Source organism: Arachis hypogaea, chromosome 12, assembly GCF_003086295.3.
Source record: "Arachis hypogaea cultivar Tifrunner chromosome 12, arahy.Tifrunner.gnm2.J5K5, whole genome shotgun sequence".
In the NCBI taxonomy this organism is placed as follows: Eukaryota; Viridiplantae; Streptophyta; class Magnoliopsida; order Fabales; family Fabaceae; genus Arachis; species Arachis hypogaea.
Window position 1 is genome coordinate 113,647,722 of NC_092047.1, and position 13,248 is coordinate 113,660,969.

Genomic DNA, 13,248 nt, shown 5'->3' on the forward strand with positions numbered 1-13,248 from the left:
TAAAAAGGAAGGTGCATATACAATATTATTATTGCATTAATATTCACCGGTTGTTGCAAGTCATTCCTTATTTAACATACATATTCTAATTTGGAGAAAGACCAATATATTTACAATGAGTACTTTTTTCAAAAAAGCAGAATTTCCCTTATACGGTTACTTAAGGGATGATATCAAATGCAAGAATTCCTGAATTGCCTTTGATACTATCCATCCACATTAATGCCCAGTATTCAGACAGCCATTGAGATACACAAAAGTGAATGTAGGTACATCAGTTTGTACTACAAGGTGGAATTAGAGCCATGAAGCTTTTGCTAATTTTGAAAAAGCTAATGCAGTGTTCCCCCTTGCTGCCTCTGCAAATAAATAAGTATATTTCAATAACATCTTAAATGAAATTAGGCGCACTTTATTCAGAAGCAGTTCCCAATCACCAGGAACCCAAATACATACATTTATGGGAGTAAGTATATAGCTTATTCTGATAATTTACATGGAAATCTATCTAGTATGTACTAGTAATTAGTGATGCATGCACATTTTCAAATTCCCTATTTAGTTGAACTTTAAAGGATGGAATAAAAACACCACCATATATGTTGTATATCGCAGGCACTTGCATCGTCCCTAATATATATACAGGGAGGGGTTAATTAATAATACCTTTTGATGAAGTAACTAACTTTCTTTCTTTCTTTCATTCTTCTTCTGAGTCACTCCAACTTGCTTCTTCTAAGTCACTCCAGCTTACTTCTTCTGAGTCCCAGATACTATCAGATTGAAAGCAGATTGATTTTTCTTTAATCTTCTGAATGAGCCTACTTTTCAGTGCATCGAGATCCCAATCTCCAAGAACCTTCCACACCGCAGATTTATGATGAGGGTTCAAGTCGAACTCCAGTTCCAGTCTTGCGATGAGATCAAGGACATCTGAGGCATATATTGGAAAAACCCCACACTCTTTAATCACAGGATCCTCTTGTTCAAATAAATATGTTTTTGCACTGAATCTGAATGTAATGGTTTGGTTGCAAGTGGTGCCATGATCATCACTGCCTGTGTACTTTTCAATGTCCCTCAATATTCGGGTACTCTTTAATAGGTTGAACCATAGAAGAACACGATCAGAGATCCATCTTTTCCCTACACCGAATGGCATAAAACTTCCACCTGGATACTTTACACCATCTCCCAAGTCATATTCACAAAGGATAGAGTGATCGTCGGAGAACTCTTGAGAAAGAACACAGCAGAAACAGAAACCCAACAGCTGGTAGTAAGGTTGTTCTATTTCAACTGTTACTGAAGCTCCTTCTGCTCTCTGACATCTGAACCACTCCGGCACACTACTCCCTGCATGACAAACATCACAGTTGAAGCGACTGTCCCAGTCATCTTCATCAGGAACCCATGAACCATAAGATGATGCTGATGACCACAACAACATATTTCTGAATATTGTGTGATGGGCATCTTCTATAATATCATTCAGTGATTCCTTATCCAATCTCATGCAATTCGTAAATGAGATACGTCTCCTATTTAAACTGAATACTTCCTTTAAACTGAATATTGATTCCAATGATGTGCAGTCAGCAGCAAATAACTTTTCTATAGATGGTGGAAGTTCAGGTATATATCTAAGACTACTGCAACTATTTAGAGTCAAACTTTTCAATCGTGAAAAGGCTTTCAGATTGTGAGGGAGTTCAATTAGCTCGCTGCAACAAGCAAGATTAAGTTCTTCCAGAGTTATAAAGCCGCATAGCTCATTTGGAAGACTCTTAATTCTTGAGAAAATGAAATATAAACAACTCAGTTCCCCTGATGTCACCGAAAATTCCTCTAGGCTTGAGCAACCTCCAAAATCAAGTCTTTTAAGAGACTTGGAATGAATCTCCCCTTTAACACTGTTCAGTTTTTGACACCAAGAAAGACTCAAATTTTTAAGTGTGGGGATGGATAAAACAGATGGGTGAAGTTCACACAACCCTTTACAAAAGGACACGTCTAACACCTCAAGATTTGTTGCCTTACTAAGATCAGGAAGTTCCACCAACTGGTTGCATTGCGAAAGGTTAATTATCTTCAAATTCACAAGATCCTGTAATAATTCAAAGACACATCAATGCAGAAATTCTTAAAAGTTTCAACTTAAAAGAAAAAAGCAAAAAGAGAAGAGATATAGGTACAAATACCTGCACTCCATCCCAAAGTTTAGAAACCTGACTCTGTGGCATGCTAAACTCAACAAGCTTCTCAGCAAAAAATGTTGACGGCAAGGAACTCAAAGGATATCTACACCACTCCAAATATCTTAGTTCATCAGAAAATGCCTCAAGACCTGTAGGAACTAGCACATTCGATGATCTTACACCCAAGAGAGTATGAAGTTTAAGAAATCTTAGGCGGGGCATATTTTTGAAGGTGTTGGCATTCAAGTGTAGATCTTTAGTTTGAGACAAGTCAATCATAATACCTTCAACTAATTTATTTTCCTGAAAATAAAAAAACTTGAAGTAAGAAACTGCTACGGTACAATTAGTTTTAAACAAGCAAAAACAAAATAAATGTACTGTTTTCTTACTTGGCTATTTTTCAATAAATTGTAAAAATCCTCAGGTCTACTTAATCTGCTAAGCTTTCCAGGGTCTCTATTTATTTTTGGTGACTTTCCAGGGTCTGTATTTGATTCTTGACGAACTATTTCCCAACCCATCTGTTGTATCAAGTCATGCATTTCTATTCTTTTGCCCCGAATGGTTATAAGAGCTTTACGTTCAAGATTGTTTATTCCGATCTCTGCAAAGAAATCACAAGAATCTAGAAACCTTATGACATCATCCATGCATTCTCCTTTGAAAAAGAAAGCAATGTCTAAGAATATGCTCCTCTCTAACTCATCTAATCCATCATAACTCAATTTCAACACTTTGAATATGCTTGGATCAGGATGAATCTTGAGTTTTCTTAGTGCACTTTCCCAAGCTACTACACTTCTTGAGCATAAAAAGGATCCCAATACTTCTAAGGCTAATGGAATGCCATTTGCATAATTAACGGCCATTTTTGAAAGCTTTTCATATCCATTTTCAGGATAGCTTTTGTGAAAGGCTTTTAAGCAAAAAAGCTCAAGGGAACTCTTAAAGCTCAATTCTTGGACCTTGTATATTGCATGCACTCTTGCAGCAATTAGTACTTGCTCGTCTCTAGTTGTTATAATGACCCTACTTCCTGGTGCCAAACAGATTTGTTTTATAATTAGATAATCTAATATATCTGATGTATCCACATCGTCAAGCACTATGAAGACCTTTTTCCGACTCAACCTTCTCTTAACATACATAGATCTTGCTTGGGCTGATCCCTTCACAAGGAGATGTTCTTCCTCAAGTAGTTCAGAAATAAGTTTCTCATATAAGCCGTGTTTGCCAGAATTTTGTGATTCTTCTCTTACATTTTGTAGAAAGCAGCAACCTTCATATCGAGAGGCATATCTGTCAAATATTGCTCTAGCAATTGTTGTTTTACCTATGCCTCCCATGCCCCAAATTCCCACAATTCGAACTTCATCAGACTCCATTTCCAGTAGAGGTTGAAGAAATTTTGAATTTTCATCAATTCCAATAAGGCCTTCGGATGCATTTGACAAAAGATGCGGCAATTTCTCCGATATACTCTTGACAATGTCATCAATGACTTCAGATTCATTCCTACTAAAAAAAAATATAAGAAGAAAGAACGAATAATGGAGACTAAACTAAAGTAACAGAAAATGAGCATGTCAATATTTCATGGTAACTCAATATTTCATTTATTTGTGTGGACTAACTTCAACCCTCCTCGTACTTGCAACATTAATAATATTATTGTTGTTTCTTATTCAAATAAAATGTGCATTGACCCATAGAAAACAAAGTAGGAAAATCACAAAACTTGATGGCAGTTCTTTTTTTCCTCAGTTGAAATGTGAATTGCCAACTTAAGGTGAACGCACGACTCTCTTTACTTGGCAATAGTGTACGAAGCTTCTAAATTTAGCATAAAATTTTCGCCATTTACTTTGAAATAGTTGCTAGATCTGCATATATCCTTCTTTGGTGATAAAACTGCTAAGTGCTAACACTTCTAACACAACATAAAAAATTAAATAACAAGTAAATACCAAATTAGTTCTCGTTGGACACATTGATCTATTTTGTTTTCGATCAAATTTTAACAATGAACACTTAAATTCGTCCTCAAGAAATTTTAGATCAAACACTTTAGTTTTTAATAAATTTTTATTCTCTAAAAGTTCTCAAAAATTACTTCTAACGAATAGATTGGTTCCTCTGTCTCATGATAAAATTGGTTAGAAACTCATTTGTTGAATACGTATATTAAAAAATCAATTAAAAACAATAGAGGGATAAATTTGTCCAATAGGACTAATACTTAAAGACTTTTAGATAATAATTTATTTGTTGGAGACAAAAATGTCTAGTCAAAAATTCTTTAAGAACCAATTTAAATATTTACTCAATTTTAATATGCGTATTAGATAACAATTAAATTCCAAAATATCACTATAAGACAAATTAGTCTTCTTCAAAACTAAGAACGAACCAAACTATCTAATAAGAGTAGTTCTCGTCAACTTATAGAGATAAAAATTTGTTGAAGATCGCAATATCCGATCTAACATTCTTTAAGGATGAATTTGGGTGTTACTATTAAATAATTCAAGGTTTAATTATTTTGGTCCTTGTAGTTTTATCAAATTTTTAATTAGGTCCTTATACATTTTTTTTAATTGGGTCTCTACACTACTCTTAATTTTGTAATTACGTTTCTTTCATGTTAAAATTAACATAATATTTTTACCAAAATACATGCGGTCAAAGATTTAATTAAGTTTTTAATTATAAATATTTTTAATTTACGAAGAAATGTTAACTTTAATATTTTTTAGAATGAAAAGGACTTAATTATAAAATTAAAGCAATATAGGGATCTAATTGAAAAGAAAAAAAATATAGAAACCTAATTAAAAATTTGGTAAAATTATAGAGACCAATAAACTAAAGTTCTTATTTAACATCATATCTATAATTTCATGCATATAACATTCAAAATTACATATTTATATTATGTCTAAAATTACATAATTATTGTGAGTTCTAATAATAATTAATAAATATTAAATAAAATAATTTTAGACTAATTGATTTTTTACTGTCTTTCAAATATTATCAAATAATAAATAGTAAAAGAGGCTAAATAAGGAAAGTATGTACATTCATGAAAAATAAATCTTACCGATATTTTGATGGATAATGAATTCCGGATAAATTAGCAATCTTTTTCAAGACAGATCTCCAATTTTGTAGCTTTTCTCTACTGATCTTATATTTCTCTTCATGAACATCAAAAGCCTCTGCAAAAGTTCCTTTCTGATGTCTTACATGAGAAGGATCAACGTTGTAAAAAACAGGTATCACAATCCTTTCATATTCTTCCATACATTCAGTTATCCTCACAAGCTCCTCCATACACCATTTTGAAGAAGCATAGTGTTTCGAGAAGATGACTAATGAAATGTAAGACCCCTCAATTGCTTCAAGAAGTGTGGATGAAATTTCATCTCCAGGATGAACCTTTTCATCGTCAACAAAGAAATCAATTTGGTTATGACGCAATTCTTTTCTCAGGTGGCTAAGAAAATTATCACGGATGTCTTCTCCTCTAAAACTGATGAACACGTCATATTTGATTTGGGGAACATCTAAAGAAGAAGACGGCATTGAATATTGGAGAGAAACTCTAGTGCCTCAAGTAATGAACACAAGTGATTATTATATTGGTGGTGATGTCTGTGTGAAATAAAAGACTCGAGTCATCTTAACTAAAGTCAAGTCAAATTAATAATAAATAAATGGAAGCTACTTCCTTGGTGTTTCTTCGTTGGTTCCTCTTCCTTTCTATTACTCCATTATTCTCCTTATTCTTCATTGCTCTCAAGTTTCCTTTCTGTGAAGTTGGTTAGGTAGCACAACTTTTGTCTTTTGGTGCAATAGGCGTACAAATTAGTTGAGTTTGTCATTATTTATTTTCAAATAAAAATAAATAACAATTAGGCTATTATTCATGATGAAAAATACATTTGGTCTTTTTCTGATCATTCAGTAATAAAAATGGACAGTTTAAAATATTAGACATTACATTTATAACTAAAAAGAAATTTTAAAATCATATTAAGTTAGTTAGGCAAATAATTTGGATCTAAAAAGCTAGATGATTGATTTTCATAATCTAACTCTGTAAGCACCCGGTGAGAATATTTGAAATTAATGATCCTTTTTGCATTGGTATGATGGAGCTTTCTATAGGAGAATCTGTCCTAATATTTTTTATATAATTCGCAATTCACCCCAATTGGATTAGATATTGAATCGTATATCACATACAAATGACAATAATATGAATAAGTTTTGACATAAAATAATAATGAATAACTCTAAACCCTAGTAAAGATCCTGGTTCTTTAAAGACCTTAATATTCTTTCACCACCATAAAACTCTCCCTTCTTAAAGACATAAAGTATCTTCTTTACTTCTTTTTGCCACGAATATCATTAACAAATTAAAAGATACATATATTCATACAGGATAATCCCAAGTGGAAAATGCACAAAGCCCTGTAAAAAAAAGTGTTACCAAATAACTATATGGATAATACAAGATATCAAAACGAGAGGTTCTACACTGTCATTTTCAGTACTGACAATGCTATATACGCAAGAACGCAATTTATAAAAATTAGACATGCACCCATTACAAAAGTAGTGCTTATCACAAACTCTACTAATTGAACGGAATCTCATCAGTATTAATTCCAGCCTCACCAATGTTTGGCAGTGTGTCAATAGTCTCCAAGACTCTCAGACTATTTAATTCATATATGTTTATGCCTTGTCTTGTAAAATGAGAACGAGTCTGCAATGAAAAGAAACAGAAGAGAGATGGGATTATTCTTAACAATGATAGTGAATATTGAGAAAATGGCATGATGGTGTAATCAAATATTCATAAAACAGATCAGAGTCCAAGCAACTTCACTAGTACCCAACTTCGTTGAAAACCACCGCCAACCATCTTTGATGAGCACTTGATACCCAAGAATTGTCCAATAACATTTTAGCAAGAGTAAATCATGAGTGCACACAAAACAAAACATAACAAAATAGGAAAAAAGTTGAAAAAGTTGAGATTTTTAGCTTTCTCTATTCGTACAAACAGCAAGTATTGAAGTTAGAAAGTTTAATTCCCTAAGAGCAATAGAAGTGGTTGAATTAAACAAACAGAGGCATTTTGGGAACAAAGATAGCTGTATCACTCAGAACAATAAAGACAATCAGATCATAGAGAAAGCTCAATCCAAACTCACACACAACACAATGAAGAAAAGCAACTACCTTATCACCAACACCAACAATAGCAAGAAGACTTGAGCTGAACAACATCTCAACAATAATAAAACCTCCAACACCTACGAGATGGAAAAGTTCGTAAATATTTAAGAAGATAGCAGGGCATGTGAAAAATTGAAATATTCATGGAGTTTGAGCTATACATGTTTGGTGACAAAGCCTTCCAGTATTGGTATTAAATATTCTGAATCCATCTCTGGTGCCAATGGTGAGGCAACTGTAGCAAAGAATAATAAAATTAGTGAGAGGGAGGGTTTAATTGAGAATGAAAGAACACGAAAAACAGAGTAAATATTTTTATTACTCAAGTCAACCAATATCCTTTTCCTTTTGATGTTTACAAGTTTTCCTTTATTTTATTCATTTTATCTAAAATAGTTGTTTAGAACCCATGGTCAGACTTTCAGTTGCAGAAGGCAGCATTGGTAATATTAGACTAACAATTGGTTTCCACCAATTTTTTATGCTAGTATCTCAAAACAAGCTAGCCTACTACAATCCAATAAACTCCAACCAGAACAGGCTTTTCTTTCAACAAGGAGGCTTTTTATTTCAATAAGGAGCACAAAACAAAATTCTTTGAAACATAGTCCCAGTGATGCTTGCTAATAACAGTTTGAATATCATCGAGAGAAGAAAGACGAGGCAAGTTGTAAACAATCTCATCTTTCTTTAATATAAACCACAGCGCAAATTACAATAATGCAAAAAAAAAAGCAATTTCTTTAATAGCAATTTGTTTTTTTTTTTAAATTGTAAAAATAGATTTGAATAAAAATTTATTAAAAATATTAATAGTAATAAATTTTCACATTCTCTGTGTTTAGCTTTATCTGATTTTCAAAAAGCATTAAAAAAAAGCTTTATTTCTGTTTTATTAAAACAAACAAACAAATAACTAAAAAGATTAAATAAATACTTATTTTTTTACCTTAGAAGTCAGAATCCTCCATATGTAATAGATATGTTATATGTTAATTAAGATTATAAACATTGATAATATTTTATCTTGTGAGTTATGACATATAAAAAGATATTTAACTTAATTTTTTTTTTTACTATAAATATGATATTTTTATCCGTTAGGCGTTAGGAAACACATTTATAATAAAATCATTTTGAAGATTCTAATATTTGTATGAATGAAATAATTATTGTCCCAGATATTGATATATCTCAAATAATTAACAATCTTAAACTTAGTACATTTAAATTGATAAAAAAAAAGTGATAGTTGAGTCTTTTAAAACATAAAAATCTTCAAATCTTTTATAAATTTTATATATCTTCAAAGGTATTTTTAAATATTTTTTATTTTTTTTACTGAAAATCTAAAAACAACAAATATATATATATATACACGGAAATATTTGATAACCAAAGAAAATTAGCCAAAAACAGCCATAATTTATCTTATTTAACATTTATTAATTGTCGTGACAATTAATGAATGCTAAATAAAGCAAGTTCTGACTTTTTTTTTTCCCTAGCATTACTCATATATATAATATATTGCTTTATATATATGAAACTTTAATTTTAAGTTAATGTATAAAGACATTATAAAGATGAAATATCCAAATAAAGTTTGATTTCTTTAATCTCTATAATTTATTTCAATTAATGTATAGTTTCTTTTGTAACTATCTAGTTACTTAATTAATCGTAAAGAATCATTAATCTAGACATAAGCAACGAACAAAGAAACAAATCTTTAATTTGTATGTATAAACGGACATTTATTTATTGATCATTACTGTTTCGGGCAACAAACTCAAGAGAGAGGACAAGCTAGAAGTTGTGTAATGATGAGTCAGATAACAAAGACGAAAGAATTTTTTTTTTGGTAAATCAAGTATACAAAGCCACAAGATGGTGTTAAAGCTAAACTATATATGATGGTCGGAAAAGAAAGTGTAAGGCTAAAAGATGTTGTTAATTTCCAGACACGATATTTTCTCTATTATTATGTTGTAACTGTATTATAAGATATATTTTAAAGGAAAAAAAATAGTAATTTTATATATTTGGAGTATTTACAATATTCGCTACTCTCAACCAAAATTATATCACTAAAATATGCAGAAACAATAATTAAAAAAAACTGTGCTAATAGTTTTATTTTTTATTTTTTTTTTGTATTAATAGTTTTTATTTTTTTTTTTATTTTCACTTATTAGGGCATCTTATTCTTTTGACCAAGCCGAACAATTTAAAACTAGGTAAACCAAATATTTATTTATTTATTTAAATTTTTTTTAAGAAAATAATTTTTCTTAGTAAAAACTAAAATAAAAAATTAATATTTCATGAACCAAAAAATTAAAAACTAAAATACAAAATTTAAACTTCTATTCTTATTCATTTTAATTTTGTTGATATTTTATTTGAATTCAAATGAAGATATTTTTTTATTGACATTTATGTTAATATGAAATAAATACAATTAACTTAAAAGTAAGAAATATTACGCATAAAACTGTATAAATAATAAATCTAATTAATTCGATTTACATATTACACCCTCCTCTAACAATAAATCAAATTAAATTGATTCGATTTACTACTTAGCATGCTAAATTGAATTTAATTAATTTGATTTGCATGTAAATAGTGTAAATTAAATTAATTTAATTTACGTGAAAATATTTAAGTATGTGTGACAAAAATTAATTTAAAATATTTGTATAGTTTCAAACTTCAAATTATTTTATTTATATAAATTACCTTAACAAATAAGTTTATTAAAGTGATAAAGTCCCTCCTATTTTACCCCAAAAAAAAGTGTACTCAAAGAATTGCATAAGACACTTTATAAAATATTTTTATAAATAAAAAAATTTATTTTCTAAATTTGAATCCAAAATCAGTAACTAAGAAATTAAAGTATGTATCATTTTGAATAATAAAATATTTGTTAAAATTAAAAAGGGCTAGGGAAGGATTAAAAAAAAGTAAATAAGCCATCAAACTATTTTTAAAAAATAAAATAAAAACACTCACTAGGGATAAATAATGTTTACTAATACATGTACTTGGGCACATACTACAACAATAATAATAAGGGAGATTTTATGGTGCTAAAACTCAATTTTATCTTTACCTAATGAAGTAACGTGTCTTCTTTTTTATGATTACGCGTGTTCTATGGAAGTGACGGTCTTATTGCAGTTGTCACAGCTAATTTCAATACAATCAGAATCGGGACCCACAAATTACAGTATTTGTCCCTCAAATTACTTAGCTATAAACTTAAAACGGGTTATAAACACATGTTAAATTGTTAATTATTCATTTAAAAAAATATATTTTATAATGCTTTATATTATTTAAAAAAATTTGTTTGTAGACCTGGTCTTGGATTCTAACGGGGCTTTCACACGATTTAGAATTAGGAGTGGGTGTGCACAGTAAACTTGTTAGTTTGAGTTTGAGCAATAAATAAATAAATAAATTAGAAATAGACCTTTCTTACTAAAATAAGAAAAAAGAAACTTAAGAATGTGTGAACCTTTTCAGGAGTGCAACACCAAATAATAAAAAAAAATCAATTTTTTAGTGTCTATTATTTGATATTGAATTTTCTTTTATAATATTTAAAAATTTATTTATTTCTATATTTAAATTAAATATTAACTATTTAAATTTTTTTATTAATTAAATATCAAATTTTAAAATTCTATACCAAACACCATAAGAAAAAAAATATTTCTCATGTTTTGTTATTATTAATAAATTATGAACAATCTTAAACTTCACATATCACAATACACTAAAGGTCACTATTAGAAGCACCACTTATTAGGTATCCAAGTGTGAGTATCCATTAATATTAAGAGAGATGTATATAGTAGCTAAGTTATCATTATGCAATTGTTCTTATAATTAATATTTTGGCCTTATATTTTTTAGTTGATATTTTTGTTTTATCATTTTTTAAAAGACAATGATGTAATTTAGTTACCGAATTTATAGTCAAAATAGTTTATTTTAAAAGAACATATATAAGTAATTTTTATCTTTAAAATTATAAAAATAATTAGTCTAATTAGTTATTATACAAATCAATCTTATTTATCATGTTAACATTAAATCTGTAATATTTTCTAATAATATCGAACCAATTTGATTATAAATTTTAACTAATTATGTCGAATTTATTTTATAAATGGATAAAAATATCCCAAAATCCATTTTTATATTTTGAATTATGAATGAAACTTTGACGATTTTATATTAAAAATATATTTAAGAGTAAGAGAAATAATCAACATAGACATAAAGTCACAAAAAAATCAACATCGACATAAGTATACTTATGATCCACTCAAATTTTTTTTTGTTTGTTATATGAAAGTAAAAGATCTAACTTTTACAAAACACAATTAATAAAAATGATAGTGATATACCAAACCACAATACGTGTGAGTATATATATATATTTCCCTATAACATTTTTATTTAAGTATTATGAGTTTATGACATGATCGAAAAAAATTTCTTAGCCATAAACTTTTTTCTTTGGATTTTTTTTATTGGCCATAAACTTTCTTTATTTTTTTCCTATTAGTAATAGAGGTCTATTATTTATTTATTGCTCAAATTCAAGCTAAATTGATTAACAATTTTACTGTACACAATCCATTTCTAAATTGCATGAAAGTCTCATCATAATCCAAAGTCAGGTCCATTAAGAGATAAACTAAAATAATATAAAGTATTATCAAATACATTTCTTTTAACGAATTATTAATGTGTTTATGGCTAATTTTAAGTTTATCACTAAGTACATCGAAGGACAAACACTGCCGTCTGTGAGTCCCAATTATACTTGTACTGGGATTAACTGTGATCATTTTATTGGGACAGGTACTTTTATAGGACACGCGTAACACAAAGAGAATGACACCTTATTTCATTAGGTGAAGATAAATTTTAATTTCAGCACCATAGAATAAGAAGAAGAGGATAGTTCTATGGTACTGAGTGTCTAAAATTTCAACAGCTGCTGAAATGCGTTATCATGATGGAGAGAAGGACGCGTGTGGTGTTAAGTGCAACACATGCAGACAAAAACTGATTCCTGTGCAGCAGTGCAGCAGTGACAGGATGATGTTGACACTAAATAGATTATTGTATTAGGCTTAAACAATGGTTAATGATGATTAGATGTTTGGGTTGGACTTTTTGTGAATGTGGCCGTTTGTGGTGTTACTGATGGGCTTCGGTTTATTGTTAAGGGAAAAAAAGATAGGACAACTTTTAGATGAGGTTGGACCGAAAAGTTTAGTTCGTGTAATGGTTTAGGCCAAAAAGATAGAACATGCTTTTGTACGATCTTTCAACATCATTAATTCAAATAATAATCCAATAGCATGAGTCTCAAAAGAAAATGAAAATGCAAAAATATTAAGAGTAAGAATATCATGTGTCCAAACAGCACTCTTTGTAGCAATGTATTCTTTTTGATAATATTAAATAATAATAAATCTACTATAATACGGTGTATATGTTAAGAATAAAATATTATATTTTTTTATTAATATTAAATATTTTTATGTTAACAACAAATAATAAAACTAATATGATATTGTACAAAAGATAAATAGTATATGATATATTTTTTTTTATCTTGATAATAAATAATAATGAATATGTTATGCTACTGTACAAATAATAAATAAAATATTTAATTTTTTATGTTTAATATTAAAGTACTTTATGTTGGTAATAAATAATATTAAAATTACTGTAACCAAATAACAAATAAAAT

The 13,248-nt window shown here is 29.0% G+C and overlaps 1 protein-coding gene and 1 pseudogene across 4 annotated transcripts; both read right to left on the bottom strand.

Annotated features, from left to right (window-relative positions):
* Positions 1–8,064, bottom strand: LOC112728390 (disease resistance protein RPV1). Of its 4 annotated transcripts, none has more exons than XM_072209783.1 (8): positions 7,990–8,064; positions 7,619–7,692; positions 7,461–7,534; positions 5,305–6,981; positions 2,591–3,716; positions 2,202–2,501; positions 667–2,107; positions 1–359 (listed from the first exon to the last, which is right to left on the bottom strand). In XM_072209783.1, the coding sequence occupies exons 4-7, from the start codon at positions 5,787–5,789 to the stop codon at positions 701–703; spliced, it is 3,318 nt and encodes a 1,105-aa protein (XP_072065884.1). In that variant the 5' UTR covers positions 5,790–6,981; positions 7,461–7,534; positions 7,619–7,692; positions 7,990–8,064; the 3' UTR covers positions 1–359; positions 667–700. The 4 variants fall into 4 exon arrangements, with proteins under 4 accessions (XP_072065884.1, XP_072065885.1, XP_025634275.1 ...); XM_072209784.1 differs by lacking the exon at positions 7,990–8,064 and adding an exon at positions 7,780–7,798; XM_025778490.3 differs by lacking the exon at positions 7,990–8,064 and having other exon boundaries at positions 7,619–7,762.
* LOC112730606 (gibberellin 2-beta-dioxygenase 2-like) overlaps positions 6,850–13,248 on the bottom strand; it is a 21,524-nt pseudogene continuing 15,125 nt past the window's right edge.